General features: G+C 44.6%; 1 protein-coding gene and 1 long non-coding RNA gene across 4 annotated transcripts; one reads left to right on the top strand and one right to left on the bottom strand.

Annotated features, from left to right (window-relative positions):
- Positions 1-690: 690 nt before the first annotated feature.
- On the bottom strand, positions 691-18,495 carry LOC147206698 (uncharacterized). The gene is made up of 4 exons (XR_015100647.1): positions 18,354-18,495; positions 17,068-17,205; positions 2,804-2,950; positions 691-1,699 (listed from the first exon to the last, which is right to left on the bottom strand). It is a non-coding gene; the product is annotated as an uncharacterized LOC147206698 (long non-coding RNA).
- Positions 18,296-24,937, top strand: irak4 (interleukin-1 receptor-associated kinase 4). Of its 3 annotated transcripts, XM_086108621.1 has the most exons (12): positions 18,296-18,536; positions 19,102-19,247; positions 19,807-19,983; positions 20,622-20,782; positions 20,875-20,939; positions 21,014-21,128; positions 21,202-21,311; positions 22,414-22,600; positions 23,375-23,437; positions 23,515-23,679; positions 23,831-23,895; positions 24,589-24,937. In XM_086108621.1, the coding sequence occupies exons 1-11, from the start codon at positions 18,376-18,378 to the stop codon at positions 23,885-23,887; spliced, it is 1,407 nt and encodes a 468-aa protein (XP_085964747.1). In that variant the 5' UTR covers positions 18,296-18,375; the 3' UTR covers positions 23,888-23,895; positions 24,589-24,937. The 3 variants fall into 3 exon arrangements, with proteins under 3 accessions (XP_085964747.1, XP_085964745.1, XP_085964748.1); XM_086108619.1 differs by having other exon boundaries at positions 23,831-24,937; XM_086108622.1 differs by having other exon boundaries at positions 19,810-19,983; positions 23,831-24,937.
- The last annotated feature ends 223 nt before the right edge of the window (positions 24,938-25,160 follow it).

A 25,160-nucleotide genomic window follows, 5' to 3' on the forward strand; every position in this document is an offset into this window, starting at 1 on the left:
CCTGCGTGACACTGCACCGCTTTTGCATGTGCGCGCGCGAGTTAGTGTCCCACAAGGAGATGACAGACATAGATGTGTCTGGTGTGGTTGCTTCAGTGCTCCCCACTCCAAGCCTTCCCCTCCCTTTTTTTTCTTGGATTTTACCGCAAGTGTTTGCACAACAGAAGTCAATGAGAGCCCACCTGCCCCCCGGCCTCACACGGCATCATGTGACCTCCTCCCGCTCTCCTCGACTGGATGCTCACACACAGCAGCCTTCATTACAAGTAGCAACACGTGGTTCTCTCACAAATGACTCCGAGCGGATTCGAGGGGACCGAGTATTCAATTATTATATTCCGCTTTTGCGCTCAGTGAGGGAAATATTTCAGTCCATGTTTCAGTTGCTTAACGTTCAAACTATTGCCCTCCTCACCCACCAAAAAAAGATGTCATTTTTTATGTACAATAATACAATCATAACAAAAGTATGAATATATTAAAAAATTACAATTATATGAATTTTGTTTATTAAATGTAAACTGGAAATGTAATGATATAATTCAAGAATAATTTCAAATAGTTATATAATAAAATATATATATAATAAAAGTTATTGTTATATAAAAGAATAAAATATATTCATGCAACATTTTAAAGTATTTTTTTAATGTTTAAAATAAATACTAATTATAACTTAAAATAAAATAATACAAATGATTCATATAAATGACAAATAATTGGCTTAATATTTTTTTCATCAACTAAAAAAAGTCATAAAAACTAAATATAGAGAAAACTACATCGATTATACTATAAATACGTTACAAAATAAATTACAATTAATGAAAACTAGAAGAACATAACACATTTTGTTCGCATCAGGGAAGCCAGGGTGCAAATGAAACTCAATTTGGGTGTACAGGAGTTTTTTTAAATACCAGGGCAATTTTTTTAGACCTTCAAACGTCATCTGGGATTTCATTATAAGTCAACCTCTTCTTTCCGCTAAAATCACTTCAACACAGCACCATTCCTTTTTCGAGACAGTACTTAGCATGCACACAATTACACATAACAACTATAAGGGGGGCCCTGAGAGAAACCGAGTAACAGTGAATGTGCACATTCAAAAAAGAAAATAAGAAAAGCTTTGACAACGCCATTCTTCCCGTTTTTGAGCTCGGAAGAGACAAGCTGACTTGGACACCGAAGAAATCCGTTTTGACAAAAAGAGACCAGGAGTGAAGTAAACATCCTTCCGGGAATTCTGAACTCTTTTCGCACATTATTGTTCGAGGTGACGCCGCATGAGAGCTTCTTTCGGTTCCATCAAGTCCAATCCCGTGGCAGAGGGACCACCCATTCACTCGGTCATTCATTCTTCTTGTGCTTATTCACAGGCCTGCCTGGCTCACTGCTCCTGGTCAGGTTGAGGGGAAGGGGTGGAGGGCTACGAAAAGTAGGGACCAGGACGACAGGGGTCCCGCACTGCTTATAGGTCACGGACCGGACGAGGCCGCTTCAAGGAGGTCTCCTGCAGCGACGGGCTTTGATCGGCCACTCGGCTTCACGGAACAATCGTGGGCTTGACAACCCCGTCCGAGGTGGCGGGCTTGGCGAGAGGTTCGCAGTAGGGTGGGCTCACGTCGTATGTGCTGGTGACGTTGACATTGACAGTGATGGGGGGGCGGCGGGGACAACGTGTTGACCCAAGTGGCTGCGTGGAAGTCGAGTGGAGTGCATGAGCATTGGCAGAGGTGGCAGACATGCTCACATGGCCACTGGGGGCAGTATTGTGCACCTAACCAGATGACTCAGTAAGCTACAGTAACACTATTTCCTTTCCCCGCAGAGGATAAATAATATATGTCTGTGAGTATTATTGTGTGTCTGGAAGGGGTGCAACACCTCCACACGGATGCCATTCGTTAGCCTCTCTATGGCATTTTGTGTTAGCTTCTCATCAGGTGGTCGTTTCAAGGACACGAGTAATTATCTTTGTTTTACGTTTATTTTGACTGTAAACTTCAACTGCTAAACTGCTGACGGTTGTGAAGTGAGGTGAGTTCAGACACTTTGCTCATAAGTCAAAGCAAATCATTGGCCAGGCACAAGCTTGCTTGTTGGAGAAAAAAAAAAAAAAAAACGAAGTGTTTGCGAGTACGTAAAACTGCTTCTGGCAAACGTCTTTGCAACTTTTTGCAACATTGAACAGACCCTGACAAAAAAATAAATCAAATCAAATAAAAATAAATAAAACATTCCCTACGTATGCACAAACTAATTTCCAAAATAAAAATATTTGATAGCCGCAGCCCTACGCCTGTATACAGTATATTATATTTCACTTGATCCACTGCGGCATTGCATAGCTGTGTCCATACGTCTTCTACTTGGATATTAATCAAAAAGAGAAGAAATCTTCCATTGACTGTCATGTTATTGCGAAGGATTGCCTTGACGGAGCCCACACGTCATCCCCCTGTCCCCTCCCCACCCCCTCCCACAGATGGCCCACCTGAGCTCTCTCACCCTTCAACGTCTGCTTCATATTAAGCTCTGACAACATGGCTCACGTTCTGGGAATCAGCACGCCCCCCCCCCCCCCTCGGCCAGACTACTTATTCATCGCGTCGAACGGGATGACCTAATCACTTGGCAGGTCATCAGTTGAAGCAAAGCTCATAAATGGACTCCCCGCAACCCCCCCCCCACCCCCCCCAACCCCTTTCCTCTTCTTGACTGCTTTATCGTAATGTTATTGTGTGTCCCGACGACTGTGTTTGCTTATGACGGATTAGAGCTTTGTGTGGTTCAATACCTGGCGGGGAGCCTGTTGCCCCTCGAGCTTTGTGATTGCAGTCGGGTGCAGCGTGTCTTTACGCTCTGCGTGCACCTGGATGTAACTTGGGAGCAGCATGATGCCACCGGGCTCGGGTCACAACAGGGAGATTCGACCAATTGGCGTCTTTTCGGGAGAAACGGGAAAAAGAAGGATTCAAATTGTTAACATTCTATTTAGCTAGTATTTGAATAGATTCAAAATATGACAATACTGCAAAAAGATGACATTGCTTAAAAGCACAAAAAACAACAATTCCATTGCAAAACAACCTAGAAAAAATATATAACTGGCTTTTATTTGACGTTTACAGCATGTGCATACCATATATAGAGTTTGAATCTGAAACATATATATATGTGTGTGTGTGTGTGTGTGTGTGTGTGTGTGTCTGCGGCCCGGTGAGCCACTGGTTAGCGCGTCGACCTCACAGGGCAGAGGTACCGGGTTCAATTCCAGTGTGGAGTTTACATGTTCTCCCCGTGCCTAGGTGGCTTTTCTCCGGGTACTCCGGTTTCCTCCCACATTCCAAAAACATGCCTGGCAGGCTGATTGAGAACTCTAAATTGTCCCTAGGTGTGAGCGTGAGCGCGGATGGTTGTACGTCTCTGTGTGCCCTGTGATTGGCTGGCAACCGGTTTAGGGTGTCCCCCGCCTACTGCCTGAAGACGACTGGGATAGGCTCCAGCAGCCCGCCGGGACGCGACCCTTGTGAGGATAAGCGGATCGGAAAATGGATGGGGAGACATATATAAATGTGTACGAATACACATTACACACATACAGTGTGTGTGTGTGTGTGTATACATATATATATACTGTATATATACAAATGGTATATTTGACATTGCCTTTGTTGTTTCCCTTTATCTTGTGAAAAGAACTGTTCAACGTTTGCAGATATTGTCACATTCTGTGCAGTACACTTTACAAGCACATGCTCTCAGTGGTACTCTGAGATTACGAAATGCCGCCATGGGCAAATTTGTGTGCTGAATCTTCTAAACATTGAACCTCTATGCCCAACAGAGACCCCCCTCGAATGCTGATAACTCGCCCCAACCCCCCACACCACTATTCACAAGCACTCCGGTTCTTTTTTTTTTTTGTGGGTGTCCATTGACTTTCTCCTTTTCAGGTTCCCTTTAATCCCAGGGTCTGTGTCCTCAGTGGTCGGCTACAGAGGGGCTATTATTCGGTGCCTTATTACTGCGCCCCTCGGAGGCTTATCTCCTTCCTGGTGACAGTCTTTTCAAGCCTCCTCCTAATGACCTGGGGAAACTCACATGCTCAACTTCCCAGGGCTGCGGGGGCCTTGCCGATGTCAGAGAGGGTGGGGAGCATTGGGAGAGAGTTGTCCGTGGCTCTGGGCAGAGTACCTTTAAGACGCAGAAGTATCCGGCCAGCAAAAAAGTTGATGAACTAAGTGGTCTTCTGGCACCATAATGATGTCCTAAATACCCCTCCAGGCTCGATTCAAACCCCACTATTCTTCTTCTTTTACTTCTTGGCCAAGCGCATTTAAGAGGGAGAAAGTCCATTTTGATTTAAATCAGATTCCGAGGCCCGGCCGGGAATTGAAAACAACGCGTTCACAGCTGGATTGTGTCCCCCCGCCGTCGTCGTAATAGATTGCTTTTCCAGTGGAACCTCCGATGTGGAACACAATCAGTTGATCTTGGCTGAGTTCCAAATTGTTATCATTTCAAAACTTGAGGGGTGCGGGGTGGGGGGGGGGGTGAATTATTGCAATCATAAAACTTTTATTAACTGAACAGGCGTTGTGATAGATAGCATTTTAACATTCTGAACTGCCACACGAGTAAAAAGAGAACGTGAGGTGTCATACAACTAAATATAACTTAACATTAAACTGCTTGGCCTTTGACAGAAATATCAGGGGGCGGGAACAGGAAGGTTGATGCGCAGAGAAATTTCACGTGACATCACTTCCAAATCACTGAAGTGTACAATTGTTGTTGTTGTGACGAATACAATATTGCTCAAAAATATAACACGATATGGCTTTTTATTGAGTAAAACACAGCATGATTTTGATCCCTTGCAATCGATCCACGAAACAAAAAAAAAATACAAAAATGTTAAAATAAGGGAAAATATACTTGCAAATGTTTTGCTATTTTCACCCACATTTTCTCTTGAAATGAGAAAATAAATCATAAAATTACATATACAATACATACAATCGACTTTTCTCCTCCCCAAAATTGTGATTCATTTATGAAAATGACTTAAAAAACGTTTTTGTATATTGAAAGCAATCAATTTTGTGTTCATAGAACCTTTCATAACTCCCAAAAAAGGTATGACTTTCATTTCAGAATTTTGGCAACTCTTCTCTTCCTCGTCAAAGGAGCTGAAAAATATTTGTGGGTGTTATTTTTTTCTGATCTCCATATGACAATGGATCAAGTATATATCTTGCAGGAACAACACACCAAATGTTGAAGGGGCTGACATGACATATATTAAGCTGAATTATCTTTTTTTATTTTTTAAATAACTAATGTATCTTGGAGATTTACAGCCAGTGAAAGGAGCCAGTGAATGGGGGATGAACGGACTGTTCTTAATCACCATGACTAATTTTAAACCCTGGTGACTTTTTATTCCTTTTTTTTTTTTTTTTTTTAAACAGTTTGTGCATGACGAGAATTTGGGTTATTATTGCGGACACGCCACCATCGTCCATCGCAGACGTCCCCCGGGGGAACGCGGCACAGGTGTCCGTCGTACCGCTTCCTCGCATGGCACGCAGGCCCGTCGCCCCCCGAGGCAGTCGGTGTCTGCGTCGCTGAATCATAAAACACGTTGGATGGGTCCCATTAAGAAAGTAATGAGTTTCATTAGGCAATTTGCACGGACGAGTCAGGTTCAGCCCGGGGGGTGGGGGGGGGGGGGGTCAGAAGGGGTGGGAACTTTGCCAAGCGCTGACAAGCGTTATAGTTGACTTTTTAAAATGATTTGAGTTGAACCACAGTTCGAAAAAAAGTGTCCGCTTTTGTACAACAGCCAGGTGTCAACGATGGTGTCCACGTGTGTGCAGCATTGTGTGTTTTTACAATCATCCATCCATCCATTTTCCGAACCGCTTGATCCTCACTAGGGTCGCGGGGGGTGCTGGAGCCTATCCCAGCCGTCTCCGGGCAGTAGGCGGGGGACACCCTGAATCAGTTGCCAGCCAATCACAGGGCACACAGAGACGAACAACCATCCACGCCCACACTCACACCTAGGGACAATTTAGAGCATCCAATCAGCCTGCCACGCATGTTTTTGGAATGTGGGAGGAAACCGGAGCACCCGGAGAAAACCCACGCAGGCCCGGGGAGAACATGCAAACTCCACACAGGGAGGCCGGAGCTGGAATCGAACCCGGTACCTCTGCACTGTGAAGCCGACGTGCTAACCACTGGACTACCGGGCTGCCCTTTTACAATCATACTCTGGGTAACGATAGTTCAAAATATACCGTGTGGAAAGTCTTTTTGCACCCAAAATGTACAAGTTCAGTCAATGATTGTTGTCAACAGACTCTCAAACATCCAGACTCTCATTTTTGTTTGCTTCTTTTCTCTCCTTGTGTTATTATAAATATCACTCCAGCAGCATCTTCGACGACGCAATGCGCCAATTTTAAAAAAAAAAAAATTATGTTCTCTTGAGCAGATGGTTCTAGTTCATACGTGAATGGACAAAATAATTTGACAATGAAACTTCACTTTGTGTTGCTGTGGTTGTCCCCCGCCGCCGATATGAATCTTTTAAGGCGCGCGGCGATCAGGGCAGTTGTTAGCTTTAGCTGTCCGCTAACGGCGGACTCGTCCGTTAGCTTCCATTGCGCATGCATTAGCACAACGTACTGGAGTGGACTGGCGTTTGCGATCAGGTGTTGTCGCAAACACCGTATCTACTAAGTATTTTTGCCAATTTTCAACCTGTTGGAGGAATGTGACCAATGATTTGTTTTTTACATTTACATACCTGTCAACTTTTTGGAGCGCCAACCTGTATAAACTACCAAAGAAATCCTTATAAAGAGCAAAACATCCTTATAACATACCAAAGCATTTTATATGTCAAAATAACGGCAGAAAAAAACCCCACAAAATTTTCAATGATATTTATTGTAGATCTCCATAAAACAATGTCTGGTTAATGTCTAATCATCATTCTACTTAGTGGCATTACTGTGTTCAGAGTTGTATTCCTGCGTTACTTTTTTCACCAACTCCAAATCATTTGGAGTTGGTGAAAAAAAAAAAAAACGGAAATGTTCAGAATCCGTATGATTTGTACGATACGGCCATATATGTAAGATTCACCACAAAATCCGTATGAACTATGGCTAAACCGTATGAGTTGACAGGTATGCATTTACAATTCCCGAACATTTGGCAGCTCTTTGAGTAGTCATTGCTGCTTTTAGCCCGTCCGCCGACCCTTCTTTTAATTATTCCAAAACATTCCGACCTCGCGACCCCCTTCCCCCTCGCCATCCTTGCCTACTGTGCTTGCATCAACAAGGTTACTGAGGGGATCGAAGAATGTAGAGTGAAGTGGACGTGACACCCTAAACGTAACACAAAGATGTGTTTGCCGAGAGGGCAGCCGGCAAACTGAAAGCTAATCTACAGCGGCTCGGCGCGACCAAAACCCCCGCAAGTTCAACAAAGTATCCGGGCGCTGCCAAACACCCCCCCCCCCCCCCACACACACACCCACACACGTTAACTGTTTGTGTGTCTGGAAGCCATCACTTTCGTGGCAATCCATTTTAACGGTGAGTTGTTGCAGTCCTGCACGAAAGCTTCATCAATCACATTTTAAAAAGGAGTGCGGGATTATCTTCTGACTTTTCGGCATTAAACATTTAAACAATGACCTAAATCCACCCCCAATGGACACTTCATTAGGTACAAGGGTGAAAGGGTCTCTCTCTCTCTCCATATATACAGTATATATATACATAAATAGAGAGATACACACACACACACACACACACCATATTTTCCGTATTTTCTGCACTATAAGGCGCTTCGGGGTATAAGGCGCACCTTCAAAGAATGGCCTATTTTAAAACTTTGGGCACACCGCATTGTAAGGTGGGTAGAATAGAAGTCACAATAGTTGCTGCGGTTGCGTGATGCATCTACTAGTTGGAGCTATGCTCAAGGGAATACAATATCATACAATACAGCTTTATTTATATCGCGCTTTCACAACTGCTGCAGCTGTAACAAAGCGCTTGACAGAATATTTAAAAGACTACGTCCAAGAAATCCGAATTTTGGTCCATGGATAGGGCGCATCGGACCACAAGGCGCAATGTCGGCTTTTGAGAAAATGGAATGCTTTTAGGTGCGCCTTATAGTGCGGAAAATACGGTGTATGTGTGTGTGTGTGTATGTATGTAAAAACTATAGATAGATATAATTTATATATTTTTGGTAACATTCTTATGCAAGTTAAACACTGTCAGAACGATTTAATGTCATGATGCATACGGCAATGCTACTTTCAAGGTCAGTCCGCTTGCTTTGTGTGATTTCTTGTGCATATTTTTCGTTTGTACTCTAATCATAAGCCGCAGTTGCAAAGTTACAAACACACACGCACACACACACACACACACACACACACACACACACGCACACGCAGTCTCGCCAGGTCTTAATCATGACCAAGTCAGCAGTGATTCCAGATATCACCCGCGCAATTTGCTGGTCCGAGCCCTTGCGATGAAGCAACCTGACAAGTCTGCAGATTCAAAAAGGCTGCGGCGTTGCGCGTTTCCTGCGCTGCGACCTCTGGCATCAAAGGCGAGGGAGGAGAGGGATGCCAGATATGAACGGAAAGTGTTTTGACATCCAGCTTTAAGTCATTATTTCATTTAGATAATCGGGGAATTCCATCCGACGTGGGGTAAAACAAATAAAGAAAGGAGATTGAGAACGATTCCGGCAATAGCGCGAGTGGCGTACTGGCCTCGGGCACGCTTGGCTTACATCACGGACGTAATCACACACGGAACAATGGAAACATGCGCGTTGAGTGCGAGTGGAGCCTTGCGGCCTCCCTGCGGGGTCAACGTTGGGGCACCAAAGTCAGAGAAGTTGACTGTACAGACTGTACGTGACATTCTTTCTTTTCGACGATTTTGCGTGAGGAGGAGCAAACACTCGGCGATTCGTGCTTCTTGTTCTCCACACCAAACAGACTGTGACCGAACTTGTTCAACATCCTGCGTCGGCTGTTGCGTTCTCTAATTTGAAAAGGTAACATGTAATCAGACTTGCTTGTTTTTCCCCGAAAAGGAGCTCAAGTGGAATTCTAGAGAGTGGAAAGAAAAATCCGGATTGTGTTTAGAAAAATAGCAGTGTGCAGTTTAAAAAAAAAAAAGAGAAGTGATAAAGGCGCCAAATGCTCTTGGTTGCTCTTATTCATCTACACATGACTATTAATTCCATTCCAAATCAAAGCAAAGATCAAGTCATTAAAATGCGCTAGAGGTGTGGGGGGCAGGGGGGGGGGGGTGAAGATGAATCAATATCTTCTGACACCTTCAAAGTGCTTCGCCACGGTATTTCCAGGACCAGCGGACGACATTGCGCAATTCCCGTTTGGCTTCGCTTTGTTGTTTCTGCTTCACGTTATGAGCCGCGCGGAGGCGACCGAGTTCTGGCCCGCGTAAAGAATAAAGTGTATTTTTACACCGCAGCTGTTCCAATTGTCACTTAAAATATCACCCGGACAGGATTAATAAAGTTTTATTCACGGTGACAGTTTCACCCCGCAGTGAACTGCTATTTCCAGTATTTGGAATGGACGTGGGGGTGGGGTGGGGGGGGCAGCATCCAAGAGCCAACTGTTTTCAGTATTAGCGGTTCTACTGTACTTGAACTGTTCAATGTTTTGCACGTTTGTTTGTTTTCCGAGTCAAACCCGACAAGATGGACCTCATGATTATACCCGCATACCGCATGCTAAGTCACAAATCTCCCTTTCCCCACTTTTGTACTTTTTTTTTTCTTTTCTGCTGATGCGGCATCTTTCCCATTGACCCATTGTTGACCATCTCAGCAACATAATAACAGCCCCGAAAGGACGGCAACAACAATCGCTGCTGCCAACCATCACATGTTCATGCTTGCATTCTAAATAGCCCCCCCCCCCATACACGTTCAAGCTGTTTCCTTCCATCACACTTAAAATATATGAGCCATAAAAAGCCCGGCGTCCATCTCCCTCTCTCGCTCGCTCTCCATCACTTAACTCTGGCATCTGTCCGAAACGCCCCAATTTGTCAACTTTAGCCCCCCAAGGAGGACCCATGTAGCCGCTGTGTGTGTTTACGGAGGAGTTTTTAGCCGGAGAGCATTCCCCAGGATTAGCGCTGGACATCCATCACTTTGGATACAAAATGGAGTGCGCGGAGCTGGCTCCAGTATCCCCGCTGTGATCCCCCAACTGCCAGAAGAAGTTGGAACGCACGGCGCTGCTGCCTGAGCTGGCTTTAGTTTGGACTCCGACCCTGATACCCGACTATACATCTAATAGTGGCTCCCACCAGATGGCGCTGTTTTTCTATTTCGCCAAATTTTTAATTGAACATGGTGCTGATTATGATGGCATTAATCCATCCATCCATCCATCCACTTTCCGATCCGATTTATCCTTACAAGGGTCAGGGGTGCTGGAGCCTATCCCAGCCATCTTCGGGCAGTCGGCGGGGGACACCCTGAACCGGTTGCCAGCCGATCGCAGGGCACGCAGAGACGAACAACCATCCGCGCTCACACTCACACCAAGGGACAAATTTTAGAGCGTTCAATCAGCCTGCCATGTATGTTTTCGGAATGTGAGAGGAAACCGGAGTACCCGGAGAAAACCCACACAGGCCCGCGGAGAACATGCAAACTCCACACAGGAAGGCCGGAGCTGGAATCGAGCCCATGACCTCTGCACTGTAAGGCGGACGCGCTAACCACTGCATCACCGGGCCGTATGAAAGAAAAAAAGACATTTCATCTTTTTTTTGTGTTTGTGCACGAGCTGTTTTCTGACAGGAGTAGCAGTAAAATATTTTTTGTGGGTTTTTTTGGGCTGATGATAAAAATAATCTCAAAAAAACAACGGGACCGCCTCAACATGGGCAATTTGTTCTCTGAACTGAAGCATATTGTGAAAGCTTTTGTTGCATTTTTCTGGAAAAAAAAAAGTGAAAAATAAGTGGACAATCTGAAATGTGAGTTGGTTGGTTTCTTCGCCTTCTGGTTGGTTGGTTGGTGTTTTGGTGATGTAGGTTTGAAATGAAAGTGATAACGCCAAGGTTACGGAATGCATAGGTGTCAAACTCAGGTCCTGGAGGGCCGCTGCCCTGCATGTTTTCCAAGTCTCCCTGTTGCAACACACCTCATTCAAATGATCAGATCATCAGCAAGCTCTGCACAAGCCTGACATTGAACCCGTTTCATTTAAATCAGGTGTGTTGCAACAGGGAGACTTGGAAAACATGCAGGGCAGCGGCCCTCCAGGACCTGAGTTTGACACCTATGCGCAATGCGGGAATGGGAGAGAAAAGTGAGAATGTACATTTTGGCCACCGAGCAGATCGAAGGGGTGCACGGAAACACTGAAAAATGCTCCATTAATTTGAGTGGAAAAAAAAAAAATGAATACACATTTTGCCTCCGTGGCTCATGCCCATGAAAAATGACTCGGTTTTGCAGAACCCTACTTCGGGGGGGGAAAAAAAATAATCATCATCTTGAAACAGTTAGTCACATTTTTGTCTCCCAACGGTAAATACAAATCACTACTGGCTCCTACTGTAATGTTCACAATGATTTGATATGCCAATTGCTGAAATGCTGTGTCCCAGTGATATCAGACTGCGCAATGTATAGTATTGCCCCCCCCACCCCGACAGAACTGCAGTCTGGACTCATTCTTGTGACACTCCTACGGCGTTTGATCTCCTCTGTAATTACAGCGTGTTGCAATCGACTCCATTTCCCCAAGAGGGTGATTGAAGTTGAAAGGACACACAAAAATACACTCACATACACACACTTGCTAGCGAAGTAGGATAGCTAAATTTTTAAAGAAGACGCACTTTTTTTGGGGGGGATGGGGGGCGCGCGGGAGCACGTTTGTAATTCCCCAGAGCTATTTTTACGATTGCTATTTGCCATGAATCACCGAGAGGGATAGGTAGGACCTCATTCTATTTTGGGGCAGATCTAGATAAAAATCGCAAATAGAGGAATTGTGGAGTGCTCGCCCTGCTCCAGAATGCAAATGGTAGAGTCCCAATCGACGAATCAGTACCTCGCCAGTTAGCATATTGACAGAAAAATGATGAGCATTTTTGTTGGAGGAGGAAAATATTTAAAAATAATATACCCCCCTAAGAATCTAAGATGGTGTGTCTCGCTTCATCAGTATGCTACTGTTCACGTATTCACTTTTCTTCCTTATTTGAGTTATTATTCCCGTGACCTAGCTTGCATCTTGGTTTGGTTTAGGATGACACATTCGGATTTACACAAGAGGAAAAATCATTCGAAAGAGGGCCCCCACTTGGATCATTCTCAAACCTTCCTTTATGTGATAACCCCCCCCCCCCCCATCCTCACAAAGGTGAAGTATGTGGTGACTGGGGGAAAAAAAAGACCCATACATAAATTTAACATGATGTTGGTATTAACACATGAGTGAGGCTTCAGATAATGAGGATGATGATGTATTGCATGTCATCGCTACACAGCCCAGTACTGAAAAGCAAGGGGAAGGAATAGATCGCGATCTGTTTGCAGCCTAGTTGTGGTGCCTGCTTTAAAAAGTCAAAGATTTGCACAGATTTTTTTCCTTGACCCATGGGTCAAGGAAAATACGATGAGGACGAAAGGCCAGTCTCCCTGTGCGAATCGGTGGAATTCTCTTTCGTTTGGCATTTTCTGAGACAGGCAGCGTTAGAAACAAGTGTTTGCGCCGTTGTGGGAGTGAACACAGCTCATTTTATTCCCGGCCGATCGAACTGGGCCCCGTTCCTTTAAATTCAGTGCGGGAGAGGTGCCCGGTCTACAGGCCGGAAACCTAAGACTCACTAGAGTCTGTGCACAAGATCGGCATGCACATAGAACATTTGTAAGGAACTGCAAGAAGGTCTCCGCTTGCGGATTTTGCAAACTGTGAAGTTGGCACTTAGATCTTATCCCCAAACCACGCAATAGTTGCGAAAAGGTCAGGGTAGTGCTTTTAAAAATATATTAAGTATGATCATAATAAAAACAATGGATTCATTACATTGATTTCGACAATGATTCAGAGGATTTGATGCTGGCTGATGTCATATTTATGACTGGAATGTCATCCGCTTTCTGTCACCAAATTGTCAGGTGCGCCGCGGGCGTGGAATAAAAACCCCCCCTCGTCCCGCGGGAATACCCAGCGAAGCATAGCGCGGTTGGTCAAATTACCACAACACGATGAGCTCGACTCGCCCCGGCGCAAACATGTAGATGTGCCAGTTTTCGCGGTGGTGCTTGGAAAGACAACTGTAAAAGTCCAATGCACTTGCACTGGGGCGGCATGCAAGACTGGAATAAGCATTCCTGCCTCACAGTTGGTGAGGTTTGCCTCACAGTTTTCCGAGAGCCCTACATTCCAAAAACATGCTAGGTTAATTGAAGACTCGAATGTTTGTGCCCTCCAGTTGGCCGGCAACCAGTCTGCACCCCGCCTCTCACAAAGTCAACTGGGTGAGTTTATTCTAAAACAAAACAAAACAAAAAGTGTATGGATGGGCATGCGCATTTTCACCCAGCCGCGTCCCATTAAGGCAACTGTTCTACGAGTCGAAAGTGAATCTATCATGTAAACAAATGACTTTGGAGAACTTTCATTAGCAAACCCGTCCATACCCTTTCACCACACTAAAAGCAGCCAGCAGAACTTAATCTGCTCTTTCATTTTCTGCCCCCGCCCTTTCACCCCCCCTCCTCTATTTTCCAGTGTAACAAAGCGTGTAATGTTACTGGTGTGCGGAATACAAACTGACAAGAATCCAGGTAACATGGAATCATTTACAATCCTAATATGGCGCTGACAACAAGGCGACCATTCGTTTTCTTGGGCCCCCCGACTGTCTCATTTAGGGAGCGGGCTGCTTTCCAGTCATAATGAAACATTGAGCTCTGAGTGTTTTGGACCCATTCACCGACACAGCTGGGACACGGTTAGAAAGACGATTTTGCACGGCTCGGTTTCACCGTGCGTTGTGTTACTTGGAACAGTCTATTTTTCTGACGCTTTGAGGTTCATTGACACAGACACAAGACGTAAGCTTGTATATAACATTAAATGCAAGGCTTTCGAAAGTACAGTGGTACCTCTTACTTGCGAAATTAATTGGTTCTGGAAGAAATTTCTGAACTAGAACATTTTGTAAGTAGAGACGTGTTTTCCATGTAAATGCCCCAATTCGTTCCAAGCCTCCCCAAAATTCAGACATAAATGTTTCCGAAAGCATAAAAATGCATCAAAATACGTAACAAACATGTGTTACAATTCGATTATTGCACAATAAATGAGAGTTTTGCATCATGTAAAAAAAACAAAGATTAAAAATGCTGATCGTTTTACTTTTAACTGCATCCTCATCCTTTTTGCCCTCTTTGTTCTCCCTCAGAAGTGTTTGTTTTGCCTGGCGTTTTGTCAAGAACTGATCCAAGGATGTTTGCTTTTGTCACCATTTAACAATCCTTCGAAAATGTCCAACGCAAACATCAGCATAGTGAGCGATCGCCCGACTGGCGAAAACTTTTTCTGGGTGATTCACATTTACATAAAACTATCAGAACACCTCTTGGCCTGAGGGGCGAATGGCGAGGATGCTGGATAGACACATATTTACCTATCCACACACAGAGACAAATACGGTAGAAGTCCCTCTTAGCCAATGGGATGCCAGGAAGATGCGAGGTAATAGGCAATGGCGGAGCAGCTATAAGTATGTTACGTTCAGGTAAACTCGGAGCTGCGAGTAGCAGCCCATACTGTATTAGCCTATGCCGGCTGATTTGCGGCAAAAGGCAGGCTACACCTTGAACCGGTCGCCAGTCAGGGTACGCAGACGATCAACCCGTCGTGCCTCGGGACCATTTGGAGTCCTCAATGAACCCGAGGCCAGCCGCACACTGAGCGATGCCGCCTGACATGCTTGAACATGATAATCACGAACAAATTGCAGTCAGCGACTCACACCCACACGTCTGGCGATTAACCCTTGCGAAGTTAGCACGTCGACAAAATGGAGAGACTGTAACCCCTTAAGTTCAGTTCGGGAAACTATATTTGGAGGCTCTGCATATACTGTAGTGTTTTGATTGGACCACGGACAAAATGGTGCTGTTGTCAAGGAAGTTATTGATTGCCCTGGCTGAGGTAGTTAAACACAAAGAGAGGACACAGACTAAAACTAAAGGAGAGACTCTGCGGGGATCCGAGAGGCTGCTGTCAAAGATCGTCCCCGTTCACCGACTGCAATCAAACATGTCGGCGACAAAGATTCTCCAAAGCATTGTCATTCACCAAATAAAACAAAAACAAAAAAAAAAATGCGCTTTTTGAAAAACAACCCCAAACTGAAACGACATCTTGCATTAATTAATCCAGCAAACGAAAACCAACGATTTGATTATAACGGAAATGTCCTTTGTTTTTCGTTGTTGGCCATTAGTATCGTTTATGAGCTTTCAAAGTTCATTTTGAACATATTTATTTCAGTATTGCTCTACAGCCGTAGTGTCACAAGAAGGAATTTCAGTCGCTTGAGAATTGTAGTTGACTTGACTTTCTTACACAACACTGCACTGGACAAATACCCCATATGTTAAAAAATAAAAATAAAACTAATACTAAAACTAATCAAAAATAAAACTAAACGAAAGCATTAAAAAATAATAAAAATAAATCCAAACTAACAAACTTGCTCTAAAAACTTCTTAAAACTTCATAAGTCCAAAAACATTTTAGTTGAAATTTCTGTTAGTGTTATGACTTGGGATTTTTAATTGACCGTTATGTCTGCGATTTTACCACACCGGTCACCTGCAATTACAATTTCAAATGGCAAAACACAAAACAAAACAAAAAAATAGTGGTCGACGGCATTGGCTTTATCTCTCGCCTTTCAGGGCCCCCGAGAACGCATCACAGATCCTTGCAGTTGGTCCACGTTGGGTGTGCGGCGGGTCTAACATGCATGTTTTTAGAACATATGAGAAAGCACAAAAGAAAATGCACCAGTTCTTCACTGGTGCGCTACGACCAAAGGGGAGAAATATTACACCCACAGTTTCTAGCTATAGTGCCTCATAATAAACTGACCACAGCTATTTGTGAACCGCCCACAGATCATTCTTGTACTTTCTTTGAACAACACATCAAGTAAAATAAAATCCAACTGCCAGTGGAATTTAACAATTGTGAAATCACTCATATAAATGAAGACGGATTGTATTGTATATTTACCCTCGTGTAGTCTGTTCTGCTGCTCTCAGAGCGAGGGGTAAGGGGCTGATGCCCTCTATGGGTGACAAGAGGACCTACAGTGTGCTTTTAATATTGGGCTTTAGCCACTTTTCAATGCTTAAAAATCATCCATAAATCAAAAACCTGATGTGCTAGGGGGAAAAAAAGTGAAGATATATTTGAAATCAGCATCAAAAATACGTTTTGGGCCTGACCTGAGTTTCAAAGGCGGCAGCTCTGGACTTGTGAGGCAGTCACGCTAACTGTCTACGTATGTCGACTGTTTTCTGTGCTGCCCGTCTGAAACGACAGCAACCTGGATTGATGAAACCAAATGTAGGCAAGTGTTTCAGTTCCTGGACTAAGACCAGCTTTGTGTTGCTCCCCTCTGTCAAACCAACAAGCTAGTCCCATCAGTTTGGCTCCTTTGCATTGCAACATGCAAGACCGCTAATGAGCTGGGCGAGAAACCAGACCGCTAATTAATCACAGCAATGGTAAAATGTGCTTCTGCTGCTGAATACTGCAAGGGATTATCTTAAGAGGCTTACACACAAAGTGTTAATCGAGCCAAAATTAGTGGGACTCTTGAATGGTAGAAATCGATGACTGCCAATCACGATGACCAGATTGGTCCTCACTAGCTCATGTATAATCGTCTCTGAGGGTGTCACATAACTTACTCTGATCACTTCCTCCTCAGGCTGAGCTCCTCCAAGCTGATTTAGGCGAGCCTGGCACTTCACCTGCAACCTGGCTTTGTTTTCAAGCCGCAACAGACTTTTTGATTTCTGTCTCCTCTCATTCGATGTCTCCTCCCTCTGTAACACAGGACAACAGACAACCGCGTCTTTATCACCTTTGAATTTCTGTCATTCCAGGTTCAAATTAGCTAATACACTAATACATAAACATACAAGGCTAACTGTCTTGTTTTTTACCACGTGATTGCATTTTCTGTTGGTCATTTGGTGGTACCTCAAGAGCAAATGCATTCTTAGGTGGTACTTATTTGGTGTAAAACATTTGAGAACCATTCTTAGGCCTATTTTTTTTTTTGCTTTCCCAGAAACAAATATTACAGTAAGTGCACAGAATCGCTTTCATCAAGCCACATACACACACACACAGACCCGCTCACATCTTTCATGACTCCCAGCTGAGCGTTTGAATGAGCTCATAAAGCCAGGTTGATGGGTACAAAAGAAAAATAAGGATACACACAACAAAAGCGCACTAATGACCATAATTACGCTCGTTCGTGCAATATATCTTAATTGCAGATTATGTAGTGATGTCTTCTTTTCATTTAGTTTAATTTTCACCATGTGCATTGTGAGGATGTAAAAAAAACTATTAAAAGTGGGAGAATTCAGTCGCTCCGAGTTGAAAGACTTACTAATGCCTTTCAAATGAGCTTTTTTTTTATTGAGTACTGTGTCACCCACTACAATGTTAAAACTTTCAAAATGGGGTGAAAGGAATGTTTTGCACATCATTATTAAATCGTTTCATGTGTTATTTTCTTTGGTTTTTCATCTTTTATGCGTTTTGGCAATCAGTTTGGGGTTTTTTTTTTGGTTTGTTTCTAACCTTCCATATTGACTTGGGGGACGATTGAGTTTTACTGGGGACCTCTCTGGACGGATCAACTGTAGTCCCAATTGCATCCACTGGATGTCACTGTGATACAGTGACTTTCAAACAATCTGAAAAAAACATCTTAACTCCACAAAAACACCAACAACACAATAGTGTTCTTAATATTCTCCTACTCTGATGCTGGGTGTGCAAAAAAAGAGAAGAATTAACGTTTTTCATGGCCATGTTGGTTTTATATCCGCGTTGAAGAAACACGAAGAGGAGGCACCTCAATTGTTTGAGGAAGTTGCGCAACATTGAAAAAAACACACAGACCAGTCCACCACACTTGTAAAACATGTCGTCGTAGAAAGGCGTAAATACTCACGCAGCTCGTGTTTTGTGACACAATGAACGACACGGTGACTCGCTCGACTTATATTCGTAAACTCCCCTATAGTGTACTTCGTCTGGTGTCCGACTTTTTAGACCCACAGGACAGGTGGAAGGACGTAATCATTTCCATCCGGAAGTCCAACGGCGAGTTGCGCTACACTCAGCATCATGTCAGGTATGCTGTTGCTTCCCGATCGATCGAGCTATCTTCAATTTTGAATAACATCCGTCATACTGTGAGCTTTTCATAATATACAGTATCCTAATGAAACCTCCCCAACCGAATCTGTATGCCTATACACATCGATTCATGCAAGAAGCAAAATAAATATATACAAAATAAACAAATTGTATCACTATATAAACGAGGGATGCCGCGGTACCGCTTTTTTTAAAAGTACACATTTCACTCAAATGCAATCTGTAAAACAGAGCATTTTCGTTCTAAAATAGAACTGAATAGACAACAACTCTTTACTTTATACTCTGTTTTCAAAAATTGATTGCTAATTATTTTTATATTATTTTATTTATATATTTTGTTCATAGTGTTATCTAATCAGAATTGGCACATTTGTCCAAATAATGTCAGAGCTGAAAATGAAAAGAACCATAACTGGTTTAATGAGCCATTCAGAGTCTCACGACACGCCCCTGTGTACTTAGACTTGTATTGTTTCATCTTTGAGATTTATGGACATATGCTCAGGTGGCCTTCAGTTTATCAACTGTGCTTGCAGGCGTTTTGAGGGCCTTGTTGCTCAGGGGAGGAGCCCCACAGTGGAGCTGCTCCGTGACTGGGGGATGTTCAACGCCACAGTGGGAGAATTGGTGGACATTCTCAAGAGTCACAAGTTACTGGCGGCCGCCAGTGTGCTGTCACCTGGTACGTCTTATTACCTGTATTCTCAATCAAGCCTTGCGGTTGGGATGGCATCGAGCCATTTTACTCAATTCATGTATCACATCTTTTTAGTGGAAACTGTTTTTGTCTAACACTTGTGGTACAGTAACAGGTAGTTTGAAACAACTGAATGGTGATTGACTCTTGACCTTACTAGTTGTTTTTTTTGGCGGTGGTGTGGGTGTACAAACCTCTTTCAGCCAGGTCAATGCTGTAAACGCAATTCTCTCATGCGACGAGGAGGGTATCACTCCATACATGTACAGAGTGCCTCAACTTCCTAGCAATTTGGGGACAATTTATTTTCTTTTTTTTTTTGCGTTGACTTGCATGTAATGACGTGAGTTATAGAATGAGTCCGTTTCGGACCCTCTACTGCTCCAGTGAAGGAAAAAGAGGAAGCAGTTCAGGTGGAACCTCGGATTACAATTTGTAAAGGCAGTTTCGATCCTCTTCATGTTTTGTTTTTATCGTTAATGACATTTTCAAAACAAAATCAGTGATTCTCCCCCCCCCCCCCCCCCCCACCCCTCATGCTCAGAAGAGGTGTTCTCCATAGAGACACCGCATGTCTGTCGTGCAGCAGAAGCCAGCCGCGCACCTCCAACTTTGCCGACCTGGACGGTGGCTGAGACAAAGAGGACAACGTTAGCGTCCGTTGCTAATGAACAGCAGACTCCCGTCCAGCTGCAGAATAGTCACCCAGACCAGACACAAGGTTGAACATTTATTTCATTTATCCATCCATCCATCCATCCATCCATCCTTCTTCCGATGCGCTTTATGCTCACAAGTGTCGCGGGGGGTGCTGGGGCCTATCCCAGCCGTCTTCGGACAGTAGGCGGGGGACACCCTGAACCGGTTGCCAGCCAATCGCAGGGCACACAGAAACGGTTAACCATCTGCGCTCACACTCACACCTAGGGACGATTTGGAGTGTTCAATCAGCCAGCTGTGCATGTTTTTGGAATGTGGGAGGAAACCGGAGTACCCGGAGAAAACCCACGCTGGCATGGGGAAAACATGCAAACTCCACACAGGAAGGCCGGAGCCGGGATCGAACCCAGTACCTCTGCACTGTGAGGTCAACAGATTTTGAATTTTAATTACTGCAGTGCTTCATACCGCTCCCAAAGTTATATTCTGGTGAGCGGCACTGGCTAATTACAGGAAGGAAGCGGCAGAGGGCAGTAAAACAGCATTGGCGTAAGCGCAGGTTGGACACTGCCTGGCACCCAAAGTCAGTTGGACCAGCACAAGAGAAAATGGATGCATGGGGCAGAAATCACGCCATGATGGTCCTCAAACTGTCAACACATTAACACGCAGTACTTCTTCTTCGCGACCATGTGTCAGGTTTCACCAATTTCTCCTACAACGAGCTTATGGAAATCACCGGAAACTTTGACGAGCGTCCCACGTCCGACGGCGGGTGCCGGCTCGGGGAAGGAGGCTTTGGGATCGTCTTTAAAGGTTTCCTGAGGGACAAACCTGTGGCTGTGAAAAAACTCAACCTGGTGAGTTAAAAAAATAATTAAATCACCTTGCTCCCAAATCACAGCTGGTGCAGATCGTCGTCAAACGATAGTGACAAATCGGGTTTGTGCAGATCGACGACATCTCACCTGATGAGCTGCAAATTCAGTTCAACCAAGAAGTTCAAACGCTGACTTTGTGAGTATGTAAGGGAGTTCCTGGCTCTAGAAAAACAATCCATACTAACTTATTATTGTATTTTTGGGGGGCAGATTAAAACATGAAAATCTGGTGGACATGGTGGGCTACTCCAGTGATGGACAATACCCGTGTTTGGTGTATGCCTTCATGTCTAATGGATCTTTGCTGGACAGACTAGCTTGCTTTGTGAGCGCCGTTTACTTCCGCACAGACTCTGTTGTCTTATTCTTGACTTTTGACTTTTTTTCTTTTTTAATAGGAAAGTAGTCCTCCACTGTCCTGGCGACAGAGGTGCTTGATAGCTGACGGCACAGCAAGAGGTTTGGAGTATTTGCATAGCAACCATCATGTCCACAGAGATGTGAAAAGGTAGATAAATGTGATCTACTGTTGAGGTTTTTATGTACTTTTATAAATCCTGTGAAATGTAAAAGGCCCAACCTTGATCCCTTGTGGGACACCCTTCAATCGGCAAATTTCGATTATTTTGCCCATTGTTTTTACCTCGATATATGCTAACCATTTACAGCACTTAACACTGGTCTCATTGTTTAATCCAAATAAATTTATACCACCACATTGTATCCTTAAATCCATACATTTTGTCATTTTATGGACCTGTCATTCAAAACAAAGCAAATTGTATTCATTTATTTATTTTTAACAAACAATGATTAGGTGGGGCGGCCCGGTAGTCCAGTGGTTAGCACGTCGACTTCACAGTGCAGAGGTACCGCGTTCAATTCCAGCTCCGGCCTCCCTGTGTGGAGTTTGCATGTTCTCCCCGGGCCTGCGTGGGTTTTCTCCGGGTACTCCGGTTTCCTCCCACATTCCAAAAACATGCATGGCAGGCTGGTTGAACGCTCTAAATTGTCCCTAGGTGTGAGTGTGGGCGTGGATGGTTGTTCGTCTCTGTGTGCCCTGCGATTGGCTGGCAACCGATTCAGGGTGTCCCCCGCCTACTGCCCGAAGACAGCTGGGATAGGCTCCAGCACCCCCCGCGACCCTAGTGAGGATCAAGCGGTTCGGAAAATGGATGGATGGATGATTAGGTGAGCAATCCATATTGGTTACGCCATAAATATAACATTCATAAATGGAATATACAACTCAAGTAAACAAACCAAAAACTTTTTTGTGCGGGAAGTCTTGCAAGATTTCGTGATTCAGATTTAGTCTCCTAAGTTATTATACGGTCTCTCGACACATGCTGGTTTTGAAATTGTAGGACAGAAGCGGCGCTCAAGTTTGGATGTTCACCTTTAATGTTGACTCGCGAGCTCACTAGCTGGTTTTCCGTCATTTGGCTTCCGGCTGTATCGTATTTGAAGGCGGGTGAAAAGTCTCCTCTCGCTGAAGTGAGCAGATCAAACCCAAAATGTCAAACTTGTCTTTAAATGTGAGCTCAAAACACGCGAGTCACCAATGCCGCCAAGCATGTGCAAACTCATGTTCTCGTTTTCTTCCACAGCGCAAATATCCTCTTAGATGAAAACTTGGTGGCCAAAATCTCAGACTTTGGCCTGACGAGAGCCTCGGCTAAGGGTACCGCGTCGACCGTGATAACAGAAAGGATCGTCGGCACCTGTGCTTACATGGCACCCGAGGCCCTGAGGGGGGAGATCACGCCGAAATCGGATGTCTTCAGCTTTGGAGTGGTGAGCTGTAGATTCACACGTAAACACAGAGCGTGGTTTCTTAAAAGTTTGATGATGTATTTGACAAATGTCTCTCAGTAACCATGAGTACCTCAGGGCTCTGTTCTAGTGCCTCTGTTCATCTTATTCGTCGAAGGATTATCTTTTAGCTAATGACCGAGCGGGCTGATTCAAAAGGGGGCGTTTACCTCTTTACGCAGCAACGGCCAACGTCGGCCAGTATTATCCAATCAAAATTGCTCCTGGAGCCAACTGCAGCCCTGAAACAGGACATGAGCAGTGAAAAAAAAAATCGATGGATCAGTTAAACAAGCGAGAATATTTTGTTTTATCTGCGAGCCAGATGCAATCTTAAAAAGAGCCACATATGGCTCACGAGCCATAGGTTCCCGACCCCCGTTTTAGATGATTCAATTATCCGTAAATACCTTTGCTCACTGCCCACGTGGGGAGTGTGCAACAGTGTTGATTTGTAAAAAAATATATACAGTATATACTTAAAATTGACCAAATCTGGAGTCGTCCCCACATTATTTCATCTGGCGACCGGCACGTCGATTTGATGCCAAAACCTTTGGTTCATCCGACTGCGGCACTTTCTCCGAAGCCTTCTTTTTGATGTTCACAGGCAAATCTAAGGCACTCCATTTCCATTTTCAATCAACGACCCCAAAAACCGGAGACTGAAAAGTCTTTATTTTCCCCAGCACCTATTGTAACGCCGATGTAAGGCTCCCTTCCTATGAGCTAAATTGTCTCTTTTTGCATCTACAGGTGCTGTTAGAAATACTGTCCGGACTCTCTCCAGCAGATGAAAGCCGCGAGCCGCAGCTTTTGGTAATACAAATTCGAGCTATTACTACAGTATTGGCTTGATTTTGCTCCCGACAATGACACAAGCCTCGCTGCGGCAGATGGACATGAGGCACGACATTGACGACGAAGACGAGGAGCTCACTCTGGAGGCCTTTGTGGACAAGCGCATGAGCGACTGGGACATGAGTCAAGTGCGGAGCGTCTACTCCGTGGCCAGCAACTGTCTCCACGAGAGGAAGAACAGGCGGCCGCTCATCGCACAGGTTAAGGGTTTTGTCGTATCCGCTTTTTTTTTTAAACCCTTTCAGGGACAGCGGTTTGTACAGTGGATAGCTTGTCATGTTATTAGTTCACAGGGTGCATGAAAGGGTTAAAACATAATTTCACAACAGATAATGCCATTTGTGTCAACAGGTGCTGTCCGAGCTCAATGGAGTGGTCAAAACCATTTCACTGGAGTCTCACACGTAGGACTAAAGGTGACGACATATAACTATTCATTCATTCATCTTCCGAACCGCTTCATCCTCACTAGGATCGCGGGGGTGCTGGAGCCTATCCCAGCTTATCTTCGCGCAGTAGGCGGGGGACACCCCGAATTGGTAGCCAGCCAATCGCAGGGCATACAGAGACGAACAACCATGCACGCCCTCACTCACACCTAGGGACAATTGAGAGTGTTCAATCAGCCTGCCATGCATATTTTTGGAACGTGGGAGGAAACCGGAGTACCCGGAGAAAACCCACGCAGGCCCGGGGAGAACAAAGCGCAAAATCAAGTCGACGTGCTAACCACTGGACTACCGGGCCGCCCGACATATAATTATGAATGTAAAAATACACAGCATAAGAACTGACCCTGATTGACAGGCTTAAGTGTTTTGAAATGCTTACCGTGTATAATCACACAAACTTCATGAACTTAAATCGTATCCATGAGTGAGTATGCCAGCAAAAAGGTCAGTGCACCACCGGTTAAGTCTTTCCTGACTGTTGAGTGCTGATCTGCGATTTATATTCCAAGTCCACGCGCTTGTCAGGCTTCTGACTCATTTGCAAATGGAAATACTCTTGAGTCTTTGCGCATGGGGTGAAATCCAAACGGGAATGCACCTGAACAGAGAGCATCCATCCATCCATCCATTTTTTTCGACCCGCTTTGTCATCACAAGGGTCGCAGGGGGTGCTGGAGCCTATCCCAGCCGGTCTTCCGGCAGTAGGCGGGGGACACCGGTTGCCAGACGATCGCAGGGCACAGAGACGAACAACATCCGTGCTCACTCACACCTAAGGTCAATTTAGAGTGTTCAATCAGCTTGTCATGCATGTTTTTGGAATGTGGGAGGAAACCGCAGTACCCGGAGAAAACCCACGCATGGAGAACACAGGAAGGCCGGTGCCAGGATCGAACCCGGTACCTGTGTACTGTGAGGTCACCGCGGTAACCACTGGACCCACCGGGCCGCCCTCTGATCAAAGCATCTCCATCAAAATGTACAAATTAAAACGTTTTCAAAAGTGTTGACTTGTATCACTTTTATGCCCAGTTACAGCCCAAGCCACGGAAATTACTTTGAATTCTTTTATATCTTGCACATAAATCATTTTGCGGTGCTTTTGCTTACAAAATGGCTGTGAAATGCACATGGTTGACCATTTCCAGGGGTTAAAACCTCGCCGAAAATTCCCTTTCCCCTCCCAAGTCTGGACCTTGCGCACTGCTTGACACATACAAAGTGTTCAA

The sequence above is a fragment of the Hippocampus guttulatus genome, chromosome 4 (genome assembly GCF_054856545.1).
Source record: "Hippocampus guttulatus isolate MCC_2025c chromosome 4, RoL_Hgut_1.0, whole genome shotgun sequence".
NCBI lineage: Eukaryota > Metazoa > Chordata > Actinopteri > Syngnathiformes > Syngnathidae > Hippocampus > Hippocampus guttulatus.

What these genes read in the sequence shown, in the direction of transcription:
- irak4 (XM_086108619.1), top strand. Translation starts at nt 18,376, where the DNA reads ATGAACGACACGGTGACTCGCTCGACTTATATTCGTAAACTCCCCTAT. An exon ending in TACACTCAGCATCATGTCAG is followed by an intron (nt 18,537 to 19,101) that starts GTATGCTGTTGC and finishes CTGTGCTTGCAG; the next exon opens with GCGTTTTGAGGGCCTTGTTG. An exon ending in GTCCACAGAGATGTGAAAAG is followed by an intron (nt 21,312 to 22,413) that starts GTAGATAAATGT and finishes TTTCTTCCACAG; the next exon opens with CGCAAATATCCTCTTAGATG.